This window comes from Dreissena polymorpha, chromosome 7, assembly GCF_020536995.1.
Source record: "Dreissena polymorpha isolate Duluth1 chromosome 7, UMN_Dpol_1.0, whole genome shotgun sequence".
Classification (NCBI taxonomy): Eukaryota; Metazoa; Mollusca; class Bivalvia; order Myida; family Dreissenidae; genus Dreissena; species Dreissena polymorpha.
The window spans coordinates 28,621,628-28,649,313 of NC_068361.1; the positions used below are offsets into that span (position 1 = coordinate 28,621,628).

The 27,686-nt window shown below is 34.6% G+C and overlaps 3 protein-coding genes across 10 annotated transcripts in view; 1 reads left to right on the forward strand and 2 right to left on the reverse strand.

Moving 5' to 3' along the window:
• LOC127836852 (probable serine/threonine-protein kinase tsuA) overlaps window positions 1-27,686 on the reverse strand; it is a 404,515-nt gene that overhangs the window by 321,009 nt on the left and 55,820 nt on the right. For 2 of the 8 annotated variants that reach the window (XM_052363480.1, XM_052363479.1), the window contains exons 4-5: window positions 2,207-2,329; window positions 1,378-1,446 (exon numbers count right to left, since the gene is read on the reverse strand). The exons of 5 other annotated variants lie outside the window; for them this stretch is intronic. In XM_052363480.1, coding sequence (XP_052219440.1) covers window positions 1,378-1,446; window positions 2,207-2,329 — 192 coding nt within the window. The remainder of the gene's footprint in view (window positions 1-1,377; window positions 1,447-2,206; window positions 2,330-27,686) is intronic. One more of the 8 variants, XM_052363478.1, reaches the window with a different exon arrangement.
• LOC127836866 (angiopoietin-2-like) overlaps window positions 1-27,686 on the forward strand; it is a 456,318-nt gene that overhangs the window by 9,181 nt on the left and 419,451 nt on the right. The gene's annotated exons all lie outside the window — the stretch shown is intronic.
• LOC127836865 (uncharacterized) lies at window positions 16,928-19,422 on the reverse strand. Its single transcript, XM_052363503.1, has 2 exons — window positions 18,069-19,422; window positions 16,928-17,885 (listed from the first exon to the last, which is right to left on the reverse strand). Exons 1-2 carry the CDS (start codon window positions 19,084-19,086, stop codon window positions 17,533-17,535), a joined length of 1,371 nt encoding a protein of 456 aa, XP_052219463.1. The 5' UTR covers window positions 19,087-19,422; the 3' UTR covers window positions 16,928-17,532.

Here is a 27,686-nt window from a genome sequence, read left to right on the forward strand (position 1 = left end):
ATCCAGGCTTTCAATGCAATTAGTTTTTGGAAGCCTGCAATTAATTTATTATGTTTTGTCCGAAAATTTAGATACGGAAAATATTTAAAAATTACAGGTATCCGAAAATTCAGAGACAAAAATTAAGAGTCCGAAAAAAATAATTATATTGAAATAAAAGCAATAAAACCATGCAAAATAGTTTTACTGTGATTTAATCTTCTTTTTCTACATTGAAATAAATACAATTTTACAGCTTTGCAAATTCTTGCCTGAAATGATACAGAAAAAAAAGTAAAACACTCTTTCCTTAATAGGATGATTTCATTTCAAACTGTTGGGTAAATCATAAATCACAGACCTTAAATAACAGGGGCGGGAAAGTTTATAACCGGTGAGGTAACGTAAATAACAGGGCAGGTACCTTAAATAACACCGGGCATGGGACGTAACTTAAATAACAGGGAAGGACTGGTAAATTCCATAACAGGGCAGGGGAGGTAACTTAAATAACAAGGCAGGTAACTTAAATAACAGGGGAGGAAAGTTAAACTCCAGGGCAGAAACCTTTAATAGCAGTAGAGCTGTAACGATTCACCCATCATTCGATTCGATTTGATTTCGATATCAAATGGCCCGATTCGATTATTTTTTATTCGATTCAAATTAAACTATTTGCTGTTTATTTTGCAAACTTTTTCATGTTTGGTTTGTCCAGTGCATGAATTAATATGTTTGGTATTTGTTATTAATTTATTTTATTGTACATTTAAAGTGTTTAATTTATGAAATAATATTTAAAAACGCAACATTGTTTTATAAGTAACAAATTTATTGAACAAAACTTCCTGTTGAGTTATTCTAAAATAAAAAAGGCACAATGTACCACATGTGTTTAACAGAAAAAACAACAACAAAAACCAACATGTAAGCATATAAACAACTTCCAGTTGTTGCCTCAAATTTGTAGTGCTTCCAGAGTTTGGGTTACTTACGTCAACAAAACACATTTTGCAAGTTGCCTTTGCATCAGAAACTACAAGAACCCCAAAATGTTCCCATACTTTTTATTTCAATTTTGATAGTGCTTCTTTCAGCGTTGTTGAAGAAGCCATTTTACTGGCTGATGTAATGCCCAGCATGTTATTCATTCATTTGTTGGATGCCATATTTGCTCTTGATCAATCACAATACGTATTACAAATGACAAGAAAGTTTAGACTACGGATTTGGAAAGTAAAGTTTAAAATGCTGGATTCAGGATTTCAGTGAATCGAATAAAATTGGTCGTATTGGTATAGAAATCGAATCGGCGGCGTTGAACCAGTTTTTCGATGCATCAAACCGAATCGTTACAGCTCTAACAGGGCAGATAACCATTGCAAGAAGCATGTGTACCTTGCTTCAGACACATTGAAGACCTCCTCTTCTGAACTCCAACCTTGGGCTTCCTTGCTCTCATCCAAACTGAGAATAGAAAACACAAGCAACAGTAAAAACAAGCATTAGATCAGCGGTATCATGAAATTGTTTCAATAAGGTTAGATACAGACATTATGGTGACTGATATATTCCAGTTTTATCACAATGATATTTCTTTTGCCAGATCTTTGATTTTCAAATGATTTGTCCAGTGTGACTACTACTCATATAAATATTTGACAAAATAGTTTTTAAGACTTGAGCTGCAGTTTTAAGATATTACAATTTAAGTTTACCACCACACTTTTTTCAAAAACACTTTTTTTTTACCCTGATATTATACATTTCTTGATTTCATACATTTTCTCTGGGTTGTGCTCTCTATATTTGGAATGGAAAAATCTGTTTTTTTTCTTGGTCTATATTCACATGACCTTTGTATAAGACATTTAGCAACTTCATATTGAGTAATAAACCATTTTAATTAGAAACATCCTGTATCCCATCGTCCCATCCAATCTGGCAATATGAATGAATCCCTTTCCAAAACCCTTTTTCCCTCAGAAGCAACATGAAACATTGATATATTCAACCAGCATTACATCAGAGCAGCCTGCAAGTAACTCACAGGCTGTTCAGGTTTTATGCTGTTTGCTACTCATCAGTACATTAGGGTTGGAAATAAAGCCTTTAAAACTTAATTTATATTGATTTCCTCGGGAATTAAAAGGTTCAATATGCATGTCTGAGCAGTGAAGGGTTAAATAGACAAAATATGATGACTAAGTTCTGCTGTCATACGTACATGCTGATCACGTAGCTGCCTTTCTTCTTTCCGTTCTTCATCAAGCTCAGGTTGATTGGTCCTGCATCATCCACAAAACCACACATTTTCGAGATGTGGTGCACAGCTTGACAGTTACGCGACCTGAAATCAACAGATACAAACATCATAAAACAGCAATGCGGACAGTTACTTATGCTTGATTGCAGTGCTCCAGATAACATGCGTAAAGGCGTAAAAACGAATTAAATTTCTTAAATAATGATTTAGATTTAAAATCTTTGCGTTAAGTTACGCATTAAAAAAATAAAACACAAATTCAAAATTTTGGAACGTGCGTAAAACTTCCAGTAGCAAATTATATACGGTAAACATTTCATCCCTGTTCTGACTCGTCTAGGCGATCAATTAAAACTACAACTTTAAGTCAACGTCACTCAAGCGTTTGCTGTGAGGAAGAGCCACACCTAAGAACGGTCAAAAGGCCAAACGGTCTCGATTCTGTTCTCCTAGTATTGCAGGTGAGTCATAACTGTTAATTGTACCTTTTTAATTACCCTTATCGCAATTTTTATACACAGGTAATATACTGTAAACCTATTCAAAATGTCATTAAAATTAAATGTTAAATATAGTTTTTGATATGACTTTAACGGCGACCAAAAGGCCATTATGACCTAAGCCGAAGTGTCAGTGACCGTTTTACATAAAAAATCAAAATGGCCGACTGAAGCGTGGAAGGCAAAAAAGCCATTTCAGTGTCAAAAGTCCACGCTGCATGCATTCTTTCAATTAGATTCAAATACCCAAAGCATGGTTTCGTCAATAATTGCTGAATTTATAAGCTCTTGCGTAAATGACTCAATTTGTTGATGTGTCAAAAACAATGAATAAACAATTATTTTGTAATATATTGTTAAGAATTAATTTTATAAATAGGGGGTAAAATAAGAATTAAGTTTTAAAATAGGGAGTAAATAAGAATTTGACCAACATTTTATCTGGAGCTCTGCTTGATTGGTAATTGTCGGTTTGGGTACTACTTAAATGTACCCCGGGTGCTCTTAAGTATACTTTAATGTACATTGGGTACAGAAGATATACTACCATGTACCCGGCAAATTTAGACTGTACCCAAGTTTTATTCCCACCCGAAATCAGATGTCGTTAAATGCGCTACAGAATGTGAAACAAAATTCTCTTTGAAAACTATCTGCTTGAACATGCTTTTTGGAGTAGGAGTTTTGATAATAAAGAGGTTATTAAACAGAATATTGAAATGAGTTTGAACATAATTAATTTGGGAAAAAAAGCCCACAACAGCAAATTTAGTGTTAGAATTCCTGGGTACGTTTCAGTATATTGTCCGTACCTGGAGTGCATTTAAGTATACTTAAGAGTACCCAGGGTACATGTAGTACCCCAGCCTACAATGACCAATTGAGCGTTACATATAGATACGAACATGAACAAGGGGGAGAGGATGATGACCTTGCCTTGGTGTCCTTGTTACAATGACCTGCATTTAAAAAGCTGCTTACAGAATACTTTGGGAAGTTAAATAAAATAAAAGTCCTTAAGATACCGGTATTTTCATGTTAAGGTATTTTGAGCAAAAATTTACTAATGCTCAAGCAATCAATTACGAGTCCAAAACAAGAAAATACTCCTGTTTGTTCTGTCTTTTAATGTTTTATATGACCCATAGTTTACATATTGGCATACACCTGATTACCATCCAATCAAGTAGAACAAAAAATACCATCTAGGTAAATGGCTCTAACAGTATGACAGAAATTCAGAATTGTAATAAACTTTGTTGAATACTTTGAACTTTTGTTATAATTTGTTCATTTAATAATCTGAATGATCTTGAAAAGTAAAAGCTGTACAACATAGATACTTATTTTGACATTTTGACGCATTTGTAATCTTTCAGAAAGTTAAATATAATTAAAGACCATTTTTACTACATTCAAATATTGAAGGCTTCACTTCCAACCTTTAGATACTGATGAGCAGCAAACAGCATAAAACCTGAACAGACTGCGAGTTAAATGCAAGTTGTTCTCGTTTTAACTGTTTGCACATAGCCATTTACCTTTGCTTCTGAGTAGAAAAGGGTTAAACAGTCATGCCCTCTATAAAACTAAGCAATCGAAAAACAAGAAATCTAAAAAAAAATATATATTCAGCTTATATCCTGACTTTGAAATTAAGATTTTAAAAAGTACATATCTAAATATTTAAATTGAAAAAAAAGAAAGGTTAAATTGTAGTTGTTTTTGGCCATTTGTATATCCACCACATGAAATGTTTCTTATGAAGTATATTCAAACCACACAGTAGTCTTAGTACGGTAGATCAAAATATACTTCATTAGATTACATACTATACCTCACAAAATTGGCTTATTATGGATGTATTTGTTCGCCATCAAAACATTTGGTATGTTTATATTTCATTTAGACGCAGTTTTCTGTCCACATATTCAAATGATACTTTAAGACACTTGTAATGCAAAAAGGGGTCTTAAGGGGTACCCAATTGCGCAGTCTGGTCAGAAGCTCTGCTTTCCACTATAAAATGGTTGGAGTGACAAATCCTCTTGTCTTGTGCTTATACAAGTAATGGGGACATTGCCCGTTGATTTGAATTCCTGAACAGATACTTGGGGTCTTGAGAGATATAGTTTATGCCTTTTTGTGAAAATACTGGACTTATTGTATGTGTGCAAAGTGTCATCCCAGATTAGCCTGTGCACTTTGCACAGCCTTATCCGGGACAACGCTTTTTGCCTTTAAGAAAATCTTAATTTAAAGGAAGTCTCTTTTTGTTTGCAAAGGCCTTCAAAATTCGGTTCCCGCACTGAAAGGGTTAAGCCCAATGTTCCCAGAATGAGGCTTGTTTGCGCAGAGTCCCGTGTCCTCAGACTTTACTGTAAATGGTTCTTACTTGAGAAAATCACCCAAATGATGTCCATTCCAAGTTGACTGTTTTACTCAAAATTCTCTTAACCCTTTCCCACTTCGAAGCAAAGTGAAAATGGTTATATATGCATACAGCATAACACCAGAACAGCATGTGAGTAACTCGCAGTCTGTTCAGGTTTTATGCTGTTTGCTGCTCATCAGTAACTGGTTGAAATGAAGCCTTTAAAACTTGAATTTAGGAAGAAAAGCATTTAATTCAATTTGACTTTCTAAGGGACTACAAATTGCTTCAAAATACAAATCTTCATGGACTGTGCTGAATATTTCTGCTATCGTATTATCATGGCCGATAATGACAATTTCCCATTTTCCAGCTTGTTGACAGCATTAATCTATTTCTACCGCCACCAAGCTTGTGCAGACGGCCATTTTCAATAATAATGGCGTGATATAAACTGCGGGCCGTTTGTGGTCTAAATCAGGTCCAAAGAGTGTAAAACGTGATTTATTTTTATTTTTTATAAAAAAATTGCAGACGGGGATAAACTGACACGGTCAATCGGGTAACTGGAAACAAACTTGTTTTTTTTTTAGGCCTAAGGGTTAAATACGTATCTCAGTGGTACAGGGTTAAGGCAGTGTTAAAGGGCTTGTAACGCTTACAAGTCAAAGTATTGAATTGCTTTCTTTCTTTTTATCTAAATTGAAAACATGTGTATGCCTAAAAAAAGAGGAATCTTATTTTTAATACTCGCTAGGAGCTTTTTTTGCCCAATTAATACACCTACCCTAAAAACATCCCTACACATACTTACATAAGAACACCTAACTTAAAGCAACAAACACCACTTGTTTTCTTTCTTTTTTGTATATTTGTATTATAACCTTTATTGACCTGTGTTACATTACACCATTTTTGCAAACTTTTAAATATTGTTTGAAACTAATTCAAAATATTCATTTCTCACCAACTATTGTCTTTATAGATGCTATTTTTCACAAGTAATATAAACAAGAGGGCCATGATGGCCCTGTATCGCTCCACTGTTTTTTCTTTGCGAAAAAAACATGCAATGCGCATGGGTTGAAATGTACTCAAGCATGTGACTTTCTCTTTCTATCCCTCGTCCCACTGGGGGTTTAAAGTTGGAAGGGTGAGCATTTTTATATATGGAAAAAGTTACTACCTTGTTAACTAAACAGGCTTAAAAGCCCGGGAATTGTTGCACAGGTCCTTTGCTTATAACGTAGGTACATTTATCTCTCCAAAAGATATTGTCGTTCTTTATATTTCACATATTTTTAGATGCTGAAGATCAAATCTACGCATTTGATTTGAAACAGATTCACAAGACCCATAGGTATCAAAATGCCTTAACCCTTTACCAAACGACACATTTTGGACTTTCACAATTTGAAAGAGGTTGCAGACGTCAATTAAATTAAAATGGAATATGAAGGAAATGGTCAGGTATGGTAGAAATAATTGTGATACAAGGGACAAAATTGTCACAAAACCAGGTTTTCATTGTGAAAAAAAAATCTGATAAAGGGAGAAAACTCAAACTGAACTTTTGAAATGACCAAAAAATATTAACCCCCTTTGTAAGTTTTTTTTTTTTTTAAATCTATTTTTAGTCGTGGCGACCTTGACATTGGAGATATTGACGTGATTCTTTCGTGGGACACACCGTCCCATGATGGTGAACAAATGTGCCAAATGATTTTAAAATCTCACAATGAATGACATAGTTATGGCCAGGACAAGCTCATTTATGGCCATTTTTGACCTTTGAACTCAAAGTGTGACCTTGACCTTGGAGATATTGACGTAATTATTTCGCGCGACACACCGTCCAATGATGGTGAACAAATGTGCCAAATGATTTTAAAATCTGACGATGAACGACATAGTTATGGCTCGGACAAGCTCATTTATGGCCATTTTTGACCTTTGAACTCAAAGTGTGACCTTGACCTTGGAGATATCGACGTAATTATTTCGCGCGACACACCGTCCAATGATGGTGAACAAATGTGCCAAATGATTTTAAAATCTGACAATGAACGACATAGTTATGGCCCGGACAAGCTTATTCCGCCAGCCCGCCAGCCAGCCAGCCAGCCCGCCAGCCAGCCAGCCAGCCAGCCAGCCAGCCCGCCAGCCAGCCCGCCCGCATTCGCCAATCTAATAACCAGTTTTTTCCTTCGGAAAACCTGGTTAAAAAGGAGAAATTGCTCATCAACCCACACATCCCTAAGACCAACAGGCCTGAGAATATTATGATAATCTAAAGATTATTTCTTTATATTTATAAATGTATTTAATTAAGTAATACATTTGACTTCTAAGATCAATTCATAACTTATATTAAGAAAATTATAAAATGGTCAGAAATATATATGGATTGTTGAGCAATTGACAGTCATATCCACAATTCATGAGTCACGATTCACAAATGGAACAATGAATCATTAGTTATTAAAAAGAAGCATATACGATACTTAAGAACATAGCACTTCAATAATTTCAACACCTCTTGGATACAAAGTTTGAGTTTACCGTGCAGTATCATATATTGACTTTTCTTGAAATAATTATGTTCATGGAAGTTGTGTTTTTAAAATCAATAATATATTATTAAACTGGTTTTAACACTACAAAAAAGACATGAAATTAACATGTCATCAAAATTTTTTCATCCGGATATATGGTCACTTTCGACATATTTAAATAAAACCCGACTTTTTTCAGTTTGTAAGAAAAATATTCATAACACATGTTCTTACTTCAATGCCTTTGTAAGCAGTCACCATTTGACCTAAAATGGCACTAAATGACAGGGTTTTATCTCATGTTTACAAGATGTTGATGTTGTTGTTGGTCACAGCCAAACGGCCGCAATATCCACTGGTAAACGTCATTTGTTCAGTTTTGTGACCCCCGGGGCAAGGTCAAATTTGAGCCCAGGGGAATAATTTGAACAAATTTGGTAGAGGACTATTAGATATCACTACATACCAAATTTAGTAGCCCTAGGCTCTATAATTAAGAACAAGAAGATTTTTAAAGTTTGCACACAATAGGCCTTATTTAAGCATATGTTCATTTTGGTGACCCCTTGGGCAAGGTCAAATTTGTTCCCAGGGGCATAATTTGAACAAACTAAGTAGGGAACTATCATATGTCGCTACCTACAGAATTTGGTAGAAATAAGCCCAATGGTTATGGACAAGAAGATTTTTATAGTTTGCACAAAATGGGCCCAATATAAGCATATGTTCAAATTTGTGACCCCTGGGGAACGGTCAAATTTGATCCCAGGGGCTTAATTTGAACAAACTTGGTAGAGGACTATAAGATGTCACTACAAACTAAATTTGGTAGCCCTATGCCTAATGGTTATGGACAAGAAGATTTTTAAAGTTTGCACAAAATAGGCCTTATATAAGCAAATTTTCGATTTTTTGACCCCCCGGGGCAGGGTCAAATTTAACCCCAGGGGCATAATTTGAACAATTTTGGGAGAGGACTATAAGATGTCACTACATAGCAAATTTGGTAGCCCTAGGCCCAATGGTTATGGACAAGATTTTTAAAGTTTGCACAAAATAGGCCTTATATTAGCAAATTTTCAATTTTTTGACCCCCCGGGGCAGGGTCAAATTTGACCCCAGGGGCATAATTTGAACAAACTTGGTAGAGGACTATAAGATGTTACTACATACTAAATTTGGTAGCCCTAGGCCCAATGGTTATGGACAAGAAGATTTATAAAGTTTGCACAAAAAAGGCCTTATATAAGCAAATTTTCAATTTTTTGACCCCCGTGGCAGAGTCAAATTTGATCCCAGGGGCATAATTTGAACAAATTTGAAAGAGGTTCACCACATGAACATTCCTGAGAAATTTCATCAGAATTGGACCAGTAGTTAAGGAGAAGAAGATGTTTAAAGAAAAAATTAACGCACGGAACGCACTGACGCACACACGACGGACACAGGACCATGACATAAGCCCCGCTGGCCTTTGGCCAGTGGAGCTAAAAACTTTGTGAAACATTTTGCGCAATGTATGTATTTCTAGTAATATGTAATAGGCAAAATACACATGCTTTATCTAAAACAATCATAGTCTTCAAAAATGCTATGTACCATTATATAGTAATACATTGTGAAACATTAGCATACTAATTGTGTGTATATTGACATATTATGTATAATGTTATATGCTAGGTGTATTATGTTTACGAAGGAAATAAAAAATGGAATAAAAAAAAAGAAAAAAGAGGAATCATAATATCAACTGATTCAGATTCAGTGATTTCTACCATGACACAGTACAGTAATTACTCTTTCTACCATGACACAGTACAGTAATTACTCTTTCTACCATGACACAGTACAGTAATTACTCTTTCTACCATGACACAGTACAGTAATTACTCTTTCTACCATGACACAGTATAGTAATTACTCTTTCTACCATGACACAGTACAGTAATTACTCTTTCCGACATTAAAAAGTTTATGGAATCCTCTTTTTTACCCAAAATCTTTTGATTGAGACTCAAAAATTTGTACACTCACATTTTTCCGAATTAGTAACGACTCTTCATGTTTGGAATGACGCATTTTATCAGCATTTAACCTATTTTGGTTAATACGGGGACACATTATATTAGTGATTTACAACTTACTAACCTACTAAGGTAATACAGCCTGGTAAATGCATGGAAGAAATCAATGCAGAGGTCAACATTTACGGTACTTAATCTAATTGTCTGTGACAAACAAAATAATGGTACGGACAAGAAAAAAGGAATCTGCTTGTCGACAGGACAATTGAAACAAGAGGGCCTGAAAGTCCCAAAGTTGCTCACCTGAGATACAAAGTAACTGACATTTTTTACAATAACCATATAAGGAAAAATGCCCCGCCCCCTAGCAGCCATACTTTTCAACAGACCGGAACCATTTTTGAACTCCCAAGATATTATTACAAAAAGATACCAAGGTTTTACTATAACAATATGAGGAAAAATGCCCCACTCCCTAGTGGCCATGTTTTTCAACCAACTGGAACCATTTGCAAACTCCTAGATATCATTGAGACAAATATTCTGATCAAGATTCATGAAGATTAGACAATAAAAATGATTTCAAGAGTGTTTACAAGGTTTTACTATAGCTATTTAATGCAAAATGCCCCGCCCCTTGGCAGTCATGCTTTTCAACAGACCGGAACCATTTTCAAACTAATCCAAGATATCATTACAAAAAGATAACGAAGTTTTACTATAGTCATATAACGAAAAATGCCCCACCCCTATTGGCCATGTTTTTCAACCAACTGGAACCATTTTCAAAACACTAAGATATCATCGAGACAAATATTCTGACCAAGTTTCATGAAGATTGGACAATTAACGGGATTTCTAGAGTGTTCACAAGGTTTTATAACAAGGTTTTACTATAGCCATATAAGGAAAAATGCCCCTCCCCTGACGGCCATGTTTTTCTACATCCTCAAACCATTTTCAAACTATTGTTGGGACAAATCTACTGACCAAGTTTCGTGAAAATTGGACAACAAATGTGGCCTTTATAGTGTTAACAAGGTTTTACTATAGCCATAAAATTATGAGGAAAAATGCCCCTCCCCATGTGGCCATGTTTTTCAACATCCTCAAACCATTTTCAAACTACTCCAAGATACTATTAGACAAATCCACTGACCAAGTTTCATGAAGATCGGACAACAAATGTGGCCTCTAGAGTGTTAAAATGGCAAATGTTGGCGTGGCACACTGCACGACGGACAAAGGGCGATAAAAAATAGTGTAAGTGCAAAGTTTTTGAAAAGCAAAATACTACTGTTTAACTTACTTGCAAAGTGTTAGCAAAGATGAACTTTGCAAACATTTGAACAGCAAGCATTTGCAAATGCAAAATTTAAAATAATAAAGCTGCTAAATAATAAAATAATTAATGCAATGCAAAGTATTATATATTGTTTCTGATTGGTCAATTTCAAATCTTATAAAAGGAAATCACTCGTGAGAGCCTTGTCAGAATTGGCCGATTAATCAAAATTAGACTCCATGTTATGTAAACAAAAATTTCCAGAAAGTTAACCCTTTTCCACTCAGAGGCAAAGTGAAAACAGCTATATGCAAACAGCATAAAACCAGAACAGCCTTCGAGTAACTCGCAGTCTGTTCAGGTTTTATGCTGTTTGCTGCTAATCAATATCTAAGGTTTGTAGATGAAGCGTTTAAAACTTGAACCTAGTAAAAAAGGTCATTAATTAAATTTAACTTTCTATGGGACCACAAATGCGAAAAAATACGTGGTAAAGGGTTAAGTGAAGATTTTATGAAAATTGCATGATAACTCAAGAGACAGGTGAATTCAATGGACCTTGGGGTGTGGCCAGTTTGATGCCAGTGATATTTGAGCCGCTTTCTGTTAAAACTGGGCTTCATGCATGTGCGTAGTGTCACCCAGATTAGCCTGTGCAGTCTGCACAGGCTAATAAGGGACAACACTATCAGCTTTTATGGTATTTGTAGGTTCAAGGAAGTACTCCTTACCGAAAATCAAGTTTAGGACTGCACAGGCTAATCTGGGATGACATTTTTACTCACATGGCGATGCATTAAGCCACGTTTTCTCAGAACAAGGCTCATCAATTTGTTTAAAGTAGAGAACCACAATACAATATTACATACCAAATATTACATCTTTTGGCATTTTTGTAAGTCTTTAGAAACCATAATGCTCCCAAAAGTTGAACAATATCTTTCTACTTAATGAGCTTCATGTTGATGCCTCATAAGTTTTGAGATATGCTGTGAACAAATTGTGCGTACACAAATTAACAAATGTTAATAGTTGAATAATTCATAACTCAAAAGTGCTGTTAGGATTTGTCTGGTAATGAACCTTTACCTCCATTTTATGCAAATAAATTTTTCATGAATGTGTGTGATGATCCAATTCAAACCTCGCGGAGTTGGACCGGAAACCAACAATTGCAGACTCAATCACAGTAAGACTTGACAGCGAAGTTATGAACAGCCCAGAAACTATATGCATCCCTTTAAGGCATAAAAGGAGCATAACTTTTGTTTTTAAAACTTCCAATGATATTACTTGCACATGCACAATTTAATAGTATAAAAAACAGTCAAAGCATGTTGCAAAGTGTATGAAAACTTCTCCAGACGGACGGACGGACGGACAGACAGTTCAAATGCTATATGCCACCCTAACAGGGGCATAAAAATAACATAATGAATAATTACTTTAGAGGACATTTAACCTTTAAGCCTGACCTTGACCTTGAGCTAGAAGTAAGATTGTAACAGTGACAAGCCATCTTTATAGTTTTTTTAAATTGGATCATGAATGTTGAAGTTACTGTCTGGACCAAACTTGTTTGGCTTATTCAAACTTTGTACCTTTAAGTGTGACCTTGGCCTTTGAAGTAAGCAGATGATTGTTATAATATACACACTGTCTCCTTATATAGAAAACTTGAAATTAGCTACAGTATTTTATAATTTCATGACGAATAATGGAATTACAGCCCAGACAAGCAGTTTTTTTTATCCCTGCCAAAAAAATTTTAGGAGGCAATATAGTAATTGGTCCTGTCCGTCTGTCTGTCCAGCTTAAACTTTGTCCCGAGCATAACTCCAAATCTATTCAATGGATTTACTTTAAACTTAGAATACAAACAGATGGCAACTAGGAGAAGTGCAGTGACCTAGAACCATAACTCTATCTACCTTAGTTTTTGAATTATCTCCCCTTTTATATAACTTTAAAGTAAATTTTTGTCCGGAGCATAACTCTTAATATACTAAAGGGATTTACTTGAAACTTAAAATATAAACAGATGGCAACTAGGAGAAGTGCAGTGACCAAGAACCACAAGTCTATCTACCTTAGTTTTTGAATTATCTCCCCTTTCATATAATTTTAAAGTAAATTTTGTCCGGAGCATAACTCTAAATCTACTGAAGGGATTTACTTGAAACTTGAAATATAAACAGATGGCAACTAGGAGAAGTGCAGTGACCAAGAACCATAACTCTATCTACCTTGGTTTTTGAATTATCTCCCCTTTTATATAACTTTAAAGTAAATTTTTGTCCGGAGCATAACTCTTAATATACTAAAGGGATTTACTTCAAACTTGAAATATAAACAGATGGCAAGTAGGAAAAGTGCAGTGACCAAGAACCACAAGTCTATCTACTTTAGTTTTTGAATTATCTCCCCTTTTATATAATTTTAAAGTAAATTTTTGTCCGAAGCATAACTCTAAATCTACTGAAGGGATTTACTTGAAACTTGAAATATAAACAGATGGCAACTAGGAGAAGTGCAGTGACCAAGAACCACAACTCTGTCTACCTTAATTTTCAATTATCTCCCCTCTTATATATTTTAAAGTAAATTTTTGTCCGAAGCATAACTCTAAATCTACTGAAGGGATTTACTTGAAATTTAAAATATAAACAGATGGCAAGTAGGAAAAGTGCAGTGACTAAGAACCATAACTCTATCTACCTTAGTTTTTGAATTATCTCCCCTTTTATATAACTTTAAAGAAAATTTTGTCCGGAGAATAACTCTAAATCTACTAAAGGGATTTACTTGAAACTTGAAATATAAACATATGACAACTAGGAGAAGTGCAGTGACCAAAAACCATAACTCTATCTACCTTAGCCTTTGAATTATCTCTCCTTTTATATAATTTTAAAGTAATTTTTTGTCCAGTGCATAACTCTAAATCTACTGAAGGGATTTACTTGAAACTTGAAACTTAAACAGATGGCAAGTAGGAGAAGTGCAGTGACTAAGAACCATAACTATCTACCTTAGTATTTGAATTATATCCCTTTATTTAATTTCAAAGTATATTTTTGTCCGGAGCATAATGAATTATCTCCCTTTATTTGTTTTTACAAATATTATTCTTCTCTCTCAAACAAATGTTGTCATACAAGCAAACACATTTCAATTTGGAGTTATGCTCCGGTCAAAGTTTCGGCCGGAGGAACAGATGGACGGACAGACGGACAGGACCAATAACTATATCCCCTCCGAAAAAAAATTTCGAAGTGGATAAAAGTCTGATAAAGGGAGACAATTCAAAATGTGCATTGTTACCTCCTTGTTTCAAATTCTATTTTTACTCGTGGCGACCTTGATTTCAATTTGAACAAAAATAGTCTGATTAAGAGAGACAAATCAAAATGTGCATTGTTTGTTTTAAATTAAAAATCAATCTATTTTTAGTCGTGGCGACCTTGACCTTGGAGATATCGACGTAATTCTTTTGCGCAACACACCGTCCAATGATGGTGAACAAATGTGCCAAATGATTTTTAAAATCTCACAATGAACGACATAGTTATGGCCTGGACAAGCTCATTTATGGACATTTTTGACCTTTGAACTCAAAGTGTGACCTTGACCTTGGAGATATCGACGTAATTCTTTCGCGTGACACACCGTCAAATGATGGTAAACAAATGTGCCAAATGATTTTAAAATCTCTTAATGAACGACATAATTATGGCCTGGCCAAGCTCATTTATGGCCACTTTTGACCTTTGAACTCAGTGTGATCTTGACCTTGGAGATATTGACAAAACTCTTTCGCGCGACACACCGTCCAATGATGGTGAACAAATGTGCCAAATAATTTTAAAATCTCACAATGAACAACAAAGTTATGGCCTGGACAAGCTTGTTCTGCCTGCCCGCCAGCCCACCAGCCGACATTAGCCAATCTAATAACCAGTTTTTTCCTTAGGAAAACCTGGTTAAAAATTAGTTACATGAAATATTGTAATGTGTCTAGAGCCTATAGGGTGCCTTTATTTTCGTTTTATATAGGTAGAAAGCCAGGACTAAGACTTATATTATTGTTACATGCATGAGCCATAATTGATATGTATTTTAGTACAGTGAACTGATAGTTTTGTGTCGCGACGCGTATGCTGTGCGATTGATACACTGTAGAGGAAACAAACACAGTAGTTGTCACAATTTATTTTAGCAGCAGCATTTCTTTTTTCTCACAAATACAACAGAATCATCAACAACATATTAAAATTACAATAATTTAACATTTTCTCATAATTCATATATAATTGGGAAAATAAGCTTTTGTGGTGAGAACTCAACTTTGCTGTAACTTTGTCAAAAAAGTATCTTATTTGTAAAATGTCTTACTTATTATTAATCATTACAGATACAGTAATAACAATGCATTTTTTGCTAAATAACAATTACATTCATATATTTTTACATAAGATATATCTTTGAAATGCAAATGGTAAAATTGCTGAACTTTGAATAACATAATGAAACATTCATAAAAAGAGTTACAGGGTAAATTCATAAAAATGTAATATTTCCAGTTGTTAATTGTGTTAACTGACAAAAAATATGTATGGTAATGCACAGAAATTACTTTAAATTAGTACCAAATCGCAAAATAAAAAAGTAATCATTCAACCCTTAAAAGAATAGTAAACTTTTTATTTTATCTCAAACAAACAAACATACAGTTATGGTTCCTACACTAATTTTGCCAAGGCGGACAGTAGTTTTTATTTGGTTATCTTTACAACCTGGACAGTCATTCCTAGGCTATTTTGACAACTGGTACAACCGTTCCTACATTATTCTGACATCTTGGGCACTCGTTCCTACATAATTAGGACGTCCCGACCGATCAAAGGGCGAGGAAGAGCCGGTATTAAAACGTATGCGAAACAAGACTGTGAGCCACCAGCAGACATCAAAGATTGTGTGCGATCAGTATGAGGCAGTAAGTTTGTCAATTGTCGAATTTCTTCAGAGCGTTTTGCATTTATGTAGTAATACAAATGTCAATTTAAGGATATAAGGTGACAGATAGGCCAGGATGTCTGGGTATTATGTAAAAAGATTATGTACAATTGGCTTTTAAAGTGTTCAATAACCAACAATGCAAATTTAGCAAAATAAATTACCTCTCTATGTATTTAAAACCATTTTGGTTTTATTATACTACTCTTAACTTATTAATACATTATATTTTAACTTTCATAAATTATTCATTAATAATATTTGATGTGGGGTGCATTTACATGTAGGGTGCATAACAATAGCTTTATATGCAAAAACATTTAAAGTATGTATTGTTCTATTAGTCTCAAGCATGTTCTATTACTCTCAAATATGTACATAATGTTATATAATTATATCATAAGCATGTGCCTCATGAAACAAATTGTGTTACTTTGGGCTAGTACAGAGTATTATTTGCATTACACCTATCATATGAAGACCTAATTTATGTACAATACAATGTTTGATTTATTGTTGTAAATCATTTGCTCCATTAAAGTTTCTATAACGCTCAAAATCAACGGAAATTTTGTTAAGTATTTCGTAAAATAAAGTTAACACCTTAACAATCAGTGTTCCTTATAGCAATAGCCAAAATTTCAACGCTAGATGTGGTACGATTACATAGATTTTTGTAGATACAAAATGCTCATTTTTATTTATTTGTGGCCACAGTTAATTCCCGCGAATATATATATTCATACCACACACGAACACCTTTTGAGTGTTCAAGTGTCGTATGAATAAATATGCAAAACAATAATAAAAACGAGCATTTTGTATTTACAAACATCTTTTTACCAGACCACATCTGGCGTTGAAAATTCGGCAATTGCCATAAGGAACACTGATTGTTAACTGGTTAAGTTTATTTTACGAACAATTGTACGATTTTTTCGTTGATTTTGAGTTGTAATGTTACTTTAAAATTTGACGCAATTAGACATTTGTAATTACATATATACTATAAATAGTTACAAATATAATAGGCAAATAGTTACAAATATAATAGGCAAATATTTAATAATACATGTATGTATTGTTGCAATATAATGTATTGTTACTTTTTATAATCAAAAACTATATTATTTGAAAACACTGTATGGTTACTTTGTCCACATGGGCTTTTGGTCCTCTTGATGTTTTGGTTAATAAATAATAAATTAAAGATTAATCTTGAAAGGAAAAGCAATACGTTTGCTGCAACTTTCTCCTCTATAGGGACATGTTCATAGATATTTTAGGCAAAGGCAAATAAAGATATTGTTATTGTCGGCCTAAGCAATACAAAAGGACTAATCAGCATCCACATCATAGATAGCAGTCATACATCCTTGTTTTCTACATTCCTAGATAATTCAATCAAGTCATTTTCAAAATTAAGTTCAATTAATTGTTTATAAAGATAAATCTTCCATGATTTAATGTTCCGACAAAAAAAGGAATAACACGTATAACAGCATTTAAATGTTTTTTTCCTTACTGGAATAGCTATTGCAATTCCAAAACATAAATTGTATTGTCATTATTTAGTCCCACAATGATCTGGTCAGTGTTGGTGTTGAAGCAGACAGACAGTGGGCCGCACACTCCATCTTTGTTTGATACCAGAGTTGCCAGTTTCTTTCTTCCTTCATGATCCACCTTTATGACAGTATTGGAGCTGTATCCACAGACTAGCACTTGTCCTGATGGTGTGACATGAACACCATATGGTGATTGTAATTCAGGGTCCTCAAAGGTGGATATCAGGGTGCCATCTATAGCCAGAGTGATGACCTTGTTCTGCGTGTTGTTGAGCACATAGATCCAGTCCCCAGCCGGACTCACTGCACATTTCCATACTGCAAAAGATGGAACATGTTAAATATAAGTAGATCAGGGTCATATGTATGTATGTATTAACACTATTTTATTGTTCCTTTCTTACACTTTTCTTCTCGAAAATAAGTTTTTTTTAAAGTTAATTAATATTATAAGCATCAATAATAGAGATTATCTGCTATTTGTATAAACAATACATTTACCTGCACAAGAGCCACTTGCATCCTCATAAATCTTTTTAATAAGTGATCCAAACAGGGTGTATTGGTACAGGGCAATTCTAGAGGTGACATACAGTGCTCCCTTATTGTAGGCGATGCCTACAGCATCATGTGTTAACAGGAACTTCCTTCCATTCACCAGCTGCCCATTGCTCACAGAGATAAATTGCACTTCTTTTCCAACAGATACAGCCACCTCAGTGGATGTGATTTGGCAAATATCATATGGATTACCAGGCACATCAGAGTGACTAGACACATTGTAATGCTTGTCCAACAGCTTCACTTTTTTATTATTGTAATCTGTGACAATGACCTGGCCACTAGGCAGGCAGCAAATGCCTTTGATACTGCAAGTCTGACTTGTGTCACTTGATATACTGACAATAAACTCAGATTTGCTCTTCACAAATAACACCTGATAGGGATTCATATTGAGTGTGAGAGACTGCAAACTGTCTACAATCCTCCCTAGACTTGCCTGTTGTGACAGGTACTTCTCGATGTCACTGTTTGCCTTGAAAATGATAGAATTCTGCACCTTAACAGATTTCTTCTTCAGATATGACTCAGACTCTTGTATCTTGTCCAGACATTTTCTGCTGGCTATGAACTTAATTTCTTTGTTGCTCTTATCACAAAGGACATTTACAGCTTCAGAGAGTTGTTTCAGTTCATCCTTTAGTTTGCTGCACTTGTCAACATCCTTCTTCAGAGCGGTTTGCAATGTGGTCCTAATTTCATCCAGTTCTTTTTTGGTTGCAATTTCTAGTGCATCCAAAGAAGCATTTAATTTCTTTCGCATGTCTCCGATTTCTTGAAGTTGTTTACCATATGATTCCTCCACAGACTGAATGCTGGACTCTTGTGTACTTTTTAACTTATTTAGTTCATTTAAAATAGTTTCAAGACTGTTTAACAACTGTAGCATATTCAATGACATCTTTTTGACCGAGTCACAAATTAGAGTCACATTGGCGCACTGTCTGAAAAGCAACATGTATCATAATTACCACATGTAATATATAAAAATTAATTGTACGAGTTTTTGCTTTCGGTCAGTTGCTATATATAATGACCATTAAGACATAGAGTGATAATAACATTAAGGACAGTATTGTATATAAGTTTTCTTTTGTGCTGGTGCAGCTGATGTTTCACTATATTTGTATTTTAACAGGAAATGTGTTTGTCAGAAACACAATGCCCCTTAATGCGCCGCTTTATTTTTACCTTTGACCTTGAAGGATGACCTTGACCTTTCACCACTCAAAATGAGCAGCTCCATGAGATACACATGCATGCCAAATATCAAGTTGCTATGTTCAATATTTCAAAAATTATTACAAAACTTTACTGTAAGGTTAAAGTTTTGGGACAGAATGACAGATGGACAGGCCAAAAACAATATGCCCTCGATCATTCGATCCCGGGGCATAAAAAGTTATGAAAATTTATGTTTTTTATTTTTTGACCTTTGACCATGAAGGATGACCTTGACCTTTCACCAATCAAAATGTGCTGCTCCATGAGATACACATGCATGCCAAATATCAAGTTGCTATGTTCAATATTTCAAAAGTTATTGCAAACCTTTACTGTAAGGTTAAAGTTTTGGGACAGAATGATGGAATGACAGACAGACAGGCCGAAAAAACAATATGCCCCCGACCATTCGATCCCGGGGCATAACGAGTTATGAAAAAAAAAAATATATTTTTTGACCTTTGACCTTGAAGGTTGACCTTGACCTTTCACCACTCAAAATGTGCAGCTCCACGAGAAGTAAGAAAAAAGAGATTGAATGGAGAAATGAATTTTTTTTAATTATTATTTTTGACCTTTGACCTTGAAGGAAGACCTTGACCTTTCACCACTCAAAATGTGCAGCTCCACGAAATACACATGCATGCCAAATATTAAGTTGCTGTGTTCAGTATTAAAAAAGTTATGAAATTTATGTTTTTTTATATTTTGACCTTTGACCTCGAAGGTTGGCCTTGACCTTCCACCACTCAAAATGTGCAGCTCCACGAGAAGTAAGTTAGAGATTGAATGGAGAAATGATTATTTTTTTTACCTTTGACCTTAAAGGATGACCTTGACCTTTCACCACTCAAAATGTGCAGCTCCACGAGATACACATGCATGCCAAATATGAAGTTGCTGTGTTCAATATTAAAAAAGTTATGATAAAACCTTAACGAAGCAGCTTCATGAGATAAACATGTATGGTAAATATCAAGTTGCTATGTTCAATATTGCAAAAGTTATCAAACTTTAACCAAGGTTAAAGTTTTGGATAGAATGACAGACAGGACAAAAACAATATACCCCCGATCTATTGATCCGGGGGCAAAAACATATTTTAAATATGCCAGCTTTTTCTGTTTTGTCTGAGATTGGTAGGGTTTTCCCCATCTATTCCATGACTGTGTGCAACTTACCTGTGATTCAGAAAAGCACAATCAGAGCAACACAGCTGACTGTGGTCCTGGCAAAACATTTTCAGTTTCTCATTCTTGTGGACATCACATTTCAGTAGGAAATCCTCCAATGCCTTTGTCAGAGGCCATTTATTTGTTTCTTCTCTTCCATATTTGGTATGATTTGCATATAACTGATCATGTAGATTAATGCATTTTCTGCAGAAAAACTTCATACATGTTGCACAGAAAAAATCAGCACTTTCTTCAATAGTTTTACTTTCACAAGGGCCACACACATAGTACTTCACTAAGTCTGAACTATTATGAACTGAACCTACAGAAGTTGCCATTTTGAAATAGATGTTGTGATCAGCTCTTTGATTGATAAGCTATTATGTATTCACTATTGTTATAATTCCTTCCTTGTGAATAACATGAGTATGTATGAAGGCACAACACGTTTTTAGTTAGTCTATTAACCCAAGTTCTTAACTTCAACCTTGAAAAAAATCAATTATATTGACATGTTATGCCCATGTTTATACACCCAGTATAAAATTCACAGTCAAGTTCCAGATAGACATTGTGTATTAAAGCTGATAACACCGGGACAAACCATTTTCTGAAAATAGGGTGAAACATGATATTCTGTTCACAAACAGGTCTATCAAATATGTAGTTATAGGTAGTATCAAATTGCCTGATTAAACTTAAAGCTTATAGATAAGTTCATGTTTGAATACATCTAACTCCATGTTTACCAACTGTTGTGTTCAGAACTCATCTGATAAACTTGAAAACATTAGAAACCTACATTGCCCTTCATTTAAGGATGTTCGATCGTTTCCACTTTACGTTAATTGATTCACTATATCGTAAAAATTAAAAACCTTTGTATATTTTCACGGTTTCAAAAGATAAGGTTTGAATAAACGAGTGAAAATTCTAGTTTGACTGTTTTGATTATGCGCTTATACATTTTCGTTATTTACATATTTTCGAGATTTACTGCAATGAAACCAAGCGTTCGATTGCTTGACGTCACTTCGTGATCGACATCGCTGAAACGCTTGCTTACGCTGTAGAAGTTATTTTCTGTGCAAAAACAAGCGTCTATTAATGGTAGCAGGCTCTTTCGGCCCCAAGCTCTTTCGGCCCAGACCGAAATTTCAGGCTTTTTCGGCCCCAAGCTCTTTCGGCCCCAAATCGACCAGGCTTATTCGGCCCCGTTATTTTATTACACCTATTTGAAGCGGATGTATGATTGAATTATTCATTTTGTATTCATATAATAAATGATTCTTAATCTTTATTGATAAAATGATAGTAAATACCACTTAGATGATGCAATGTTACATTACCCACAACTGGCTATAGTATATTATTGTGCATCATTTAAAAATTTAAACACTCTTCTCTTCGCTTCTTCAGATTTATGAATAAATAAGGTGCCAAAAACTTACTTTCATATATCCATGAATCGAAGAAAAGAGCGTTTCAATTTTCATGATAACAGTTATTATGCCCCCTTGGAAGAGAGAGTTAATATTGTTTTGCTGGATGTTGGTCTGTCGGTAGATCATTTAGTTTTCGATCAATAATTTGTCAACTTTGTCACAGATTGGTTTTTAACTTTCCATGTGCATAGGGATTGGACAGTATATAACCCCTATTTAAATTATGGTCACTTGGTCAAAGGTCAAGGTCACAATAAGTGTGAAAATTGTTTCCGATCAATGACCCTTCAACTGAAAAATTCTCTTAAACCACAATGCATCTGAGAACGGATGTGAAGGAATATCTTCTACGATTGTTCAAATTAAGCTTCAAAATAAGTCCTGTCCTGGGGGGGGGGCAATGCTTTTCCCTTTTATGTTTATTGTAAACACTGCAAATGTATTTTAAGAAGTTTACATTGTACTTGGGTGAGCGACCCAGGGCTCTCCGATTAATGGAGCTAAAATGGATTCTGTGCAATTTCTATGTAAAATTTTTGTTTTGTTTTTTCAGAGCGTACTTCTCACATAATTCAGATAGCTGCAGTGCATTCAACTGGTCAGTTTTCAACATCATGTGATGCCAGAGAAGAAGATGTCATTGAAAGCGTCAGAAATAACTGGAGTGACAGTTAATTGTTGGCGACTCTGTGATTGTCAATGGACAAACAGTAACAGCTGTCCCCATCAAATCTGCATTGACAAGTTTTATAACATTCTTACAGAAATGTTCACCAGTTATTTTAGTTGGGCATAATATAGAGTTTTTTGATTGTAAAGTGTTGCTCCATGCTATCCATACTTGTGGAAAAATGTCTGAGTTTCAGCAAAATATTTGTGGCTTTTTAGATACTTACCAAATATGAAATCATATTAGCGGAAAAATTTAGTTAAAGACGTCATTGGTGAATTATAGATGGCACATGGCGCTCTACAGGATGTTTTAGCTTTTCAAAAGTTATTGAACTCTGTTCCTCTTGACCAAAATGTTGTTAACAAATATTCATTCAGGTATGACCGAGCAGTATTAGCATACAATGTGTAACTAAATGTTGCTTCCAACATCAAATCTTTGCAATCCATGATTGATACAAAAGTTATACATGTGTAAGTCAAGGTGTTGCAAGGAAAGTTGCAGGAAGTGGATTGCAACTTAAACATTTGAGTACTGTATCAAAAAGAAACGGACTGAGTGGTTTGAGGAGCCCCCTGTCAGAGGTTACACACGGACAAATCGGAGTAACAAAATCAGAGAAAAAAATATGAGCAATAGCGAGTTATTTGTTGCCTGACATCTAACCAATTGTAATTTTCATCTTGTATATAGATTAGCTATGAAATCTAATAGCTGTTACATAATTTTTTTTCCTTCTCGATGACAAACATAGTTGTGATTCTTATGTCAGTTGTATTTCTCATGTTTCACCTAAGTTGTAAGATATTTTTGGCAGTGCATTAAACCACAGATGGTGTGTAAAACATAATTGCCCCGCTAATTGTATTCAATGTTTTTTTTTGTAGATGTACTAATCTGATAAAAGTATGTGCATAGTCTGAATTTTGATTGTTGTTGCTCTCATTAGTAGTTGTTGTGTACATGTGTATAGGGCTACCAAATTTTGTATGTAGTGACATCTAATAAACCTCTACCAAATTTGTTCAAATAAAGCCTCTGGGGTCAACTTTGACCCTGCCCCGGGGGTCACACAATTTAATAAACGCTTATAAAGCGCCTATTTTGTGAAATCTTTAAAAAATCTTCTTGTCGAAAACCATTTGGACTATGGCTACCAAATTTGGTATGCAGTAACATCTTATGGTCCTCTACCAAGTTTGTTCAAATAATGCCCTTTGGGTCAAATTTGACCCTGACCCGTGGGTCACAAAATTGAACATTATATACGTTTATATCTTGCTTATTTTGTGAAAACTTTTAAAATATTCTTGTCCTTAACTCTAGGACTTAGGGCTACCACATTTTGTATGTAGTGAGATATAGTAGTCCTCTACAAAGTTTGCTCAAATTATGCCTCTGGGGTTAAAGTTGACCCACCCCAGGGGGTCACACAAGTGAACATGTGCTTAAATAGGGCCTATATTTAAGTATTTGCACATGCTGAGAATATTTGTTTCAGCCTTTTTTCAGCAGTGGAGCGATACAGGGCCATCATGTCCCTCTTGTCTTTTAATACACATCACACAGTTATAAAAATAATAATTTTAAAATGATACATATGTTCCATTTACAACCCACAACATGGGTAACAGGTGGGTGGGGTAATTTAAGATGTTTATTTGAACATCAACATTGTTTTTTCATTTGTTACATCTGAAATATTTTCATAACAATGTACATTATAAATATTTCTACGTGTATCACATTTCAGTTGATAATTTGATTGTTATATAGCAGTTATTATATAGATATGTTTTGATTACTATTACAATATTAGTCATTATACTTTTTAAATTAAGTCCATATTAAAATGTCTGTAGCAAAAAAAAATCCACAGTGACCTATCAATTTCTTTACTTCATTTTAATGCTAAGCTAGTTTCCTTTAATTATTGAGAACTTCAAATGAATATGAATATTACATCAACAGAAATATGTATCTGTAGTGCATGTTATCTATTTTGAACTGTGCAATAAAAAATTCAAAACAAACAAAAAACTAGTCATACTTATTTCTCATTCTTTTTTATGATTTCCAATATTTTTGGTTTTAAAAGTGTTCAGTATGATAATACAAATGTTACAGTTGCTAATCTAATACAATATCAATATTACTATGCCATTTTAAATGTATTAAACACAAACATTTTACCGTACCCTCAATTTTATGCCCCGCAAAAATGACATTTTTTCAAACGCACATGGCATTAAAAAACCTTCGTTATCTCAAAATTATTCACGGTGACCTCCCTTTTTTATTTTATATTTATTTCAGATACAGATTCATTAATCACCATACAAAAAATTATAGCATTCCGGATATTTTGAAAATTTTCACAAAACGATCGAACATCCTTAAGATATACATATCCACTCCAGAGTTAAACCTGTCTCAAATGAGGAAGGAAACTCACACCATTGAGTGTTATTATAGGCCTTTCTTAAACACATTTTGTACTCATCTGCATCTAAGATTTTGTAAACAATAAGAAATGAGCAATTATAATTAAGAATTAACTTCAAGATTACTAAATTCAGCTGTAAATGGTATCAAAATAAATTGTTGTGCTATAATACCAAGAAAATAGACAAAAAGTTGTGATCTATTGCACCTTTGGATCAAACCTCCATGCCTTTTACCTTCTACTAATAGAAGCTCCTCCCTTGAATTACATGTATATCCCGTTAAAAAATATTACTTTCCTTCTAAAAAACAAGAGATGTGTTTGTCAGAAACACAATGCCCCCTATTGCGACGCTTTGAAGCCATATATTTGACCTTTGACCTTGAAGGATGACCTTGACCTTTCACCACTCAAAATGTGCGGCTCCATGAGATACACTTGCATGCCAAATATCAAGTTGCTATCTTCAATATTGCAAAAGTTATTGCAAAACTTTAACCTTGACTTTAACCAAGGTTAAAGTTTTGGGACAGAATGACAGACAGACAGACAGACAGGCCAAAAACAATATACCCCCAATCATTCGATCCGGGGGCATAAAAATACGTTGTAATATAATTAAACAAGAGATGTGTTTGTCAGAAACACAATACCCGGCCGCTTTGATTAAAAAAAAAATCATTTGTCAGGAACAAATAATTATCTCCCTTTAAAGCTTATTACTTCCCTTGGATTTGTTTTTTTACCTTTGACCATGAAGGATGACATTGACATTGACCTTTCACTCCTCAAAATGTGGAGCACCATGAGATACACATGCATGCCAAATATCAAGTAAAAGTTGCTATCTTCAATATTGCAAAAGTTATGGCCAATTTTAAAGTTTTCGGACGGACAGACGGACGGAAGGACAGACAGTGCAAATGCTATATGCCACCCTATGGGGGGCATAACAAGAGCTGTCAGAGGACAGCGCGCTCGGTTATTCGAGTGCTTGACAGTATAACGTAACCCATCATGGGGAAATTGTTCATATTCAATAAGGTCAAGGTAATATAGTCATAGTCTAAGTAGAAGAGGACCATAATTGGAACATATTGATCCCTTATGGTTTAAAGAAGTTGTACTCTATAGACAATTCTGAGTTCTGGTATATTTTCCATAATCTATAGAACATTTGTAAAGACATAAAACAAACTTATACATTTTATTTCAAGTTTGATAGCAATAGCTTGAGTGGGATGATTGGACAGTTCTTCAGAAATAAAATAAATAAATGGTTGTGTTTTTTTACCATGTTTAAAAAAAATATATTTTTTTTTTGGGGGGGGGGGGTTGGGGGTGGAAAGGGGGGGGTAAAATGTGGGTGTGTGGACATTTATTAGATGATCTTTAAAAAAAAAGAAAAAAAAAGGGAAAAACAATTGAGGGGGGGTGGGGGGTTATTCTGGGGTGGGGTGTGGGTGATGGTTCGGTTTGCGTGGAGTCCAGTATGGTATGTCAGGAAAGTGTTGTTTTGTCAAAGTATAAATCAAATATGATCATAAATAAAGACGTTATGGCAATTTAAGCAAAATTTATTAATTTGACCTAGAGATTCAAGGTCATTCAAAGGTCAAGGTCGAATTTAACTTGCCAAGTACAGTACCCTCATGATAATAAGAAAGTATTTGAATTATGAAAGCAATAGCTTTGATACTTTATGAATAAAATGAGCCTAAACACAAAACTTAACCAAATTTTCAATTTTCTAAGTGAAAAAAAGGGCCATTATCCTTACAAAATGCTTGATACAGTTGTCTGCTCTTGTTTATAGATTGGGGGTCATGTTGGTAAAGAAGTATGCAAAATATATAAGCAATATGTCAAGGGACATAGAAAATATTTGAGGTGGTACGCAAACTTTAACATAGATTTATCAAAAATATGCATATTCTAAGTGAAACAAGCAAATTCGTTGAATTGATATCCCCTGCCAATATGCTTCTGGACACAAAAGTGTTATATTTGACACTCAATAAAGCATTTTTTCAAGATACAAAGGGCCATAACTCTGTTATTAACAGATGGTGTACAATGCCATTTCGCATGCATCATCCTCTTATTGATATATATACCAATACCAAGTTTCAATGAAATCCGCCAAAGCACTTCCAAGATATGGCTCCGGATACACACAAAATGCATTTTTTCAGGATACAAAGGGCCATAACTACGTTATTAACATATGGTGTACAATGCCATTTGGCGTGCATCATTCTCATGTCCATATATATACTCATACCAAGTTTCAATGAAATCGGCGAAAGCACTTCCAAGATATGGCTCCCAACGGACGGAAAGACGGACGGACGGACGGACGGACGGACAGACAGACAGACAGACAGATGAATGGACGGACAGACAGACAGAGAGACAAACAGACAGACAGACGGAGGGATGGACAGACATTCACATTGATGAACAGAGGTCCATATTGATTCCTTAATTCCCCCACTTTCCTTTACTTCATAATGGGCGTATGATTATTACCAAGATGAACATGTTCAATGACCATGTTCCATCAAGTCATTCATGTTGATTCTATAGTGGTAA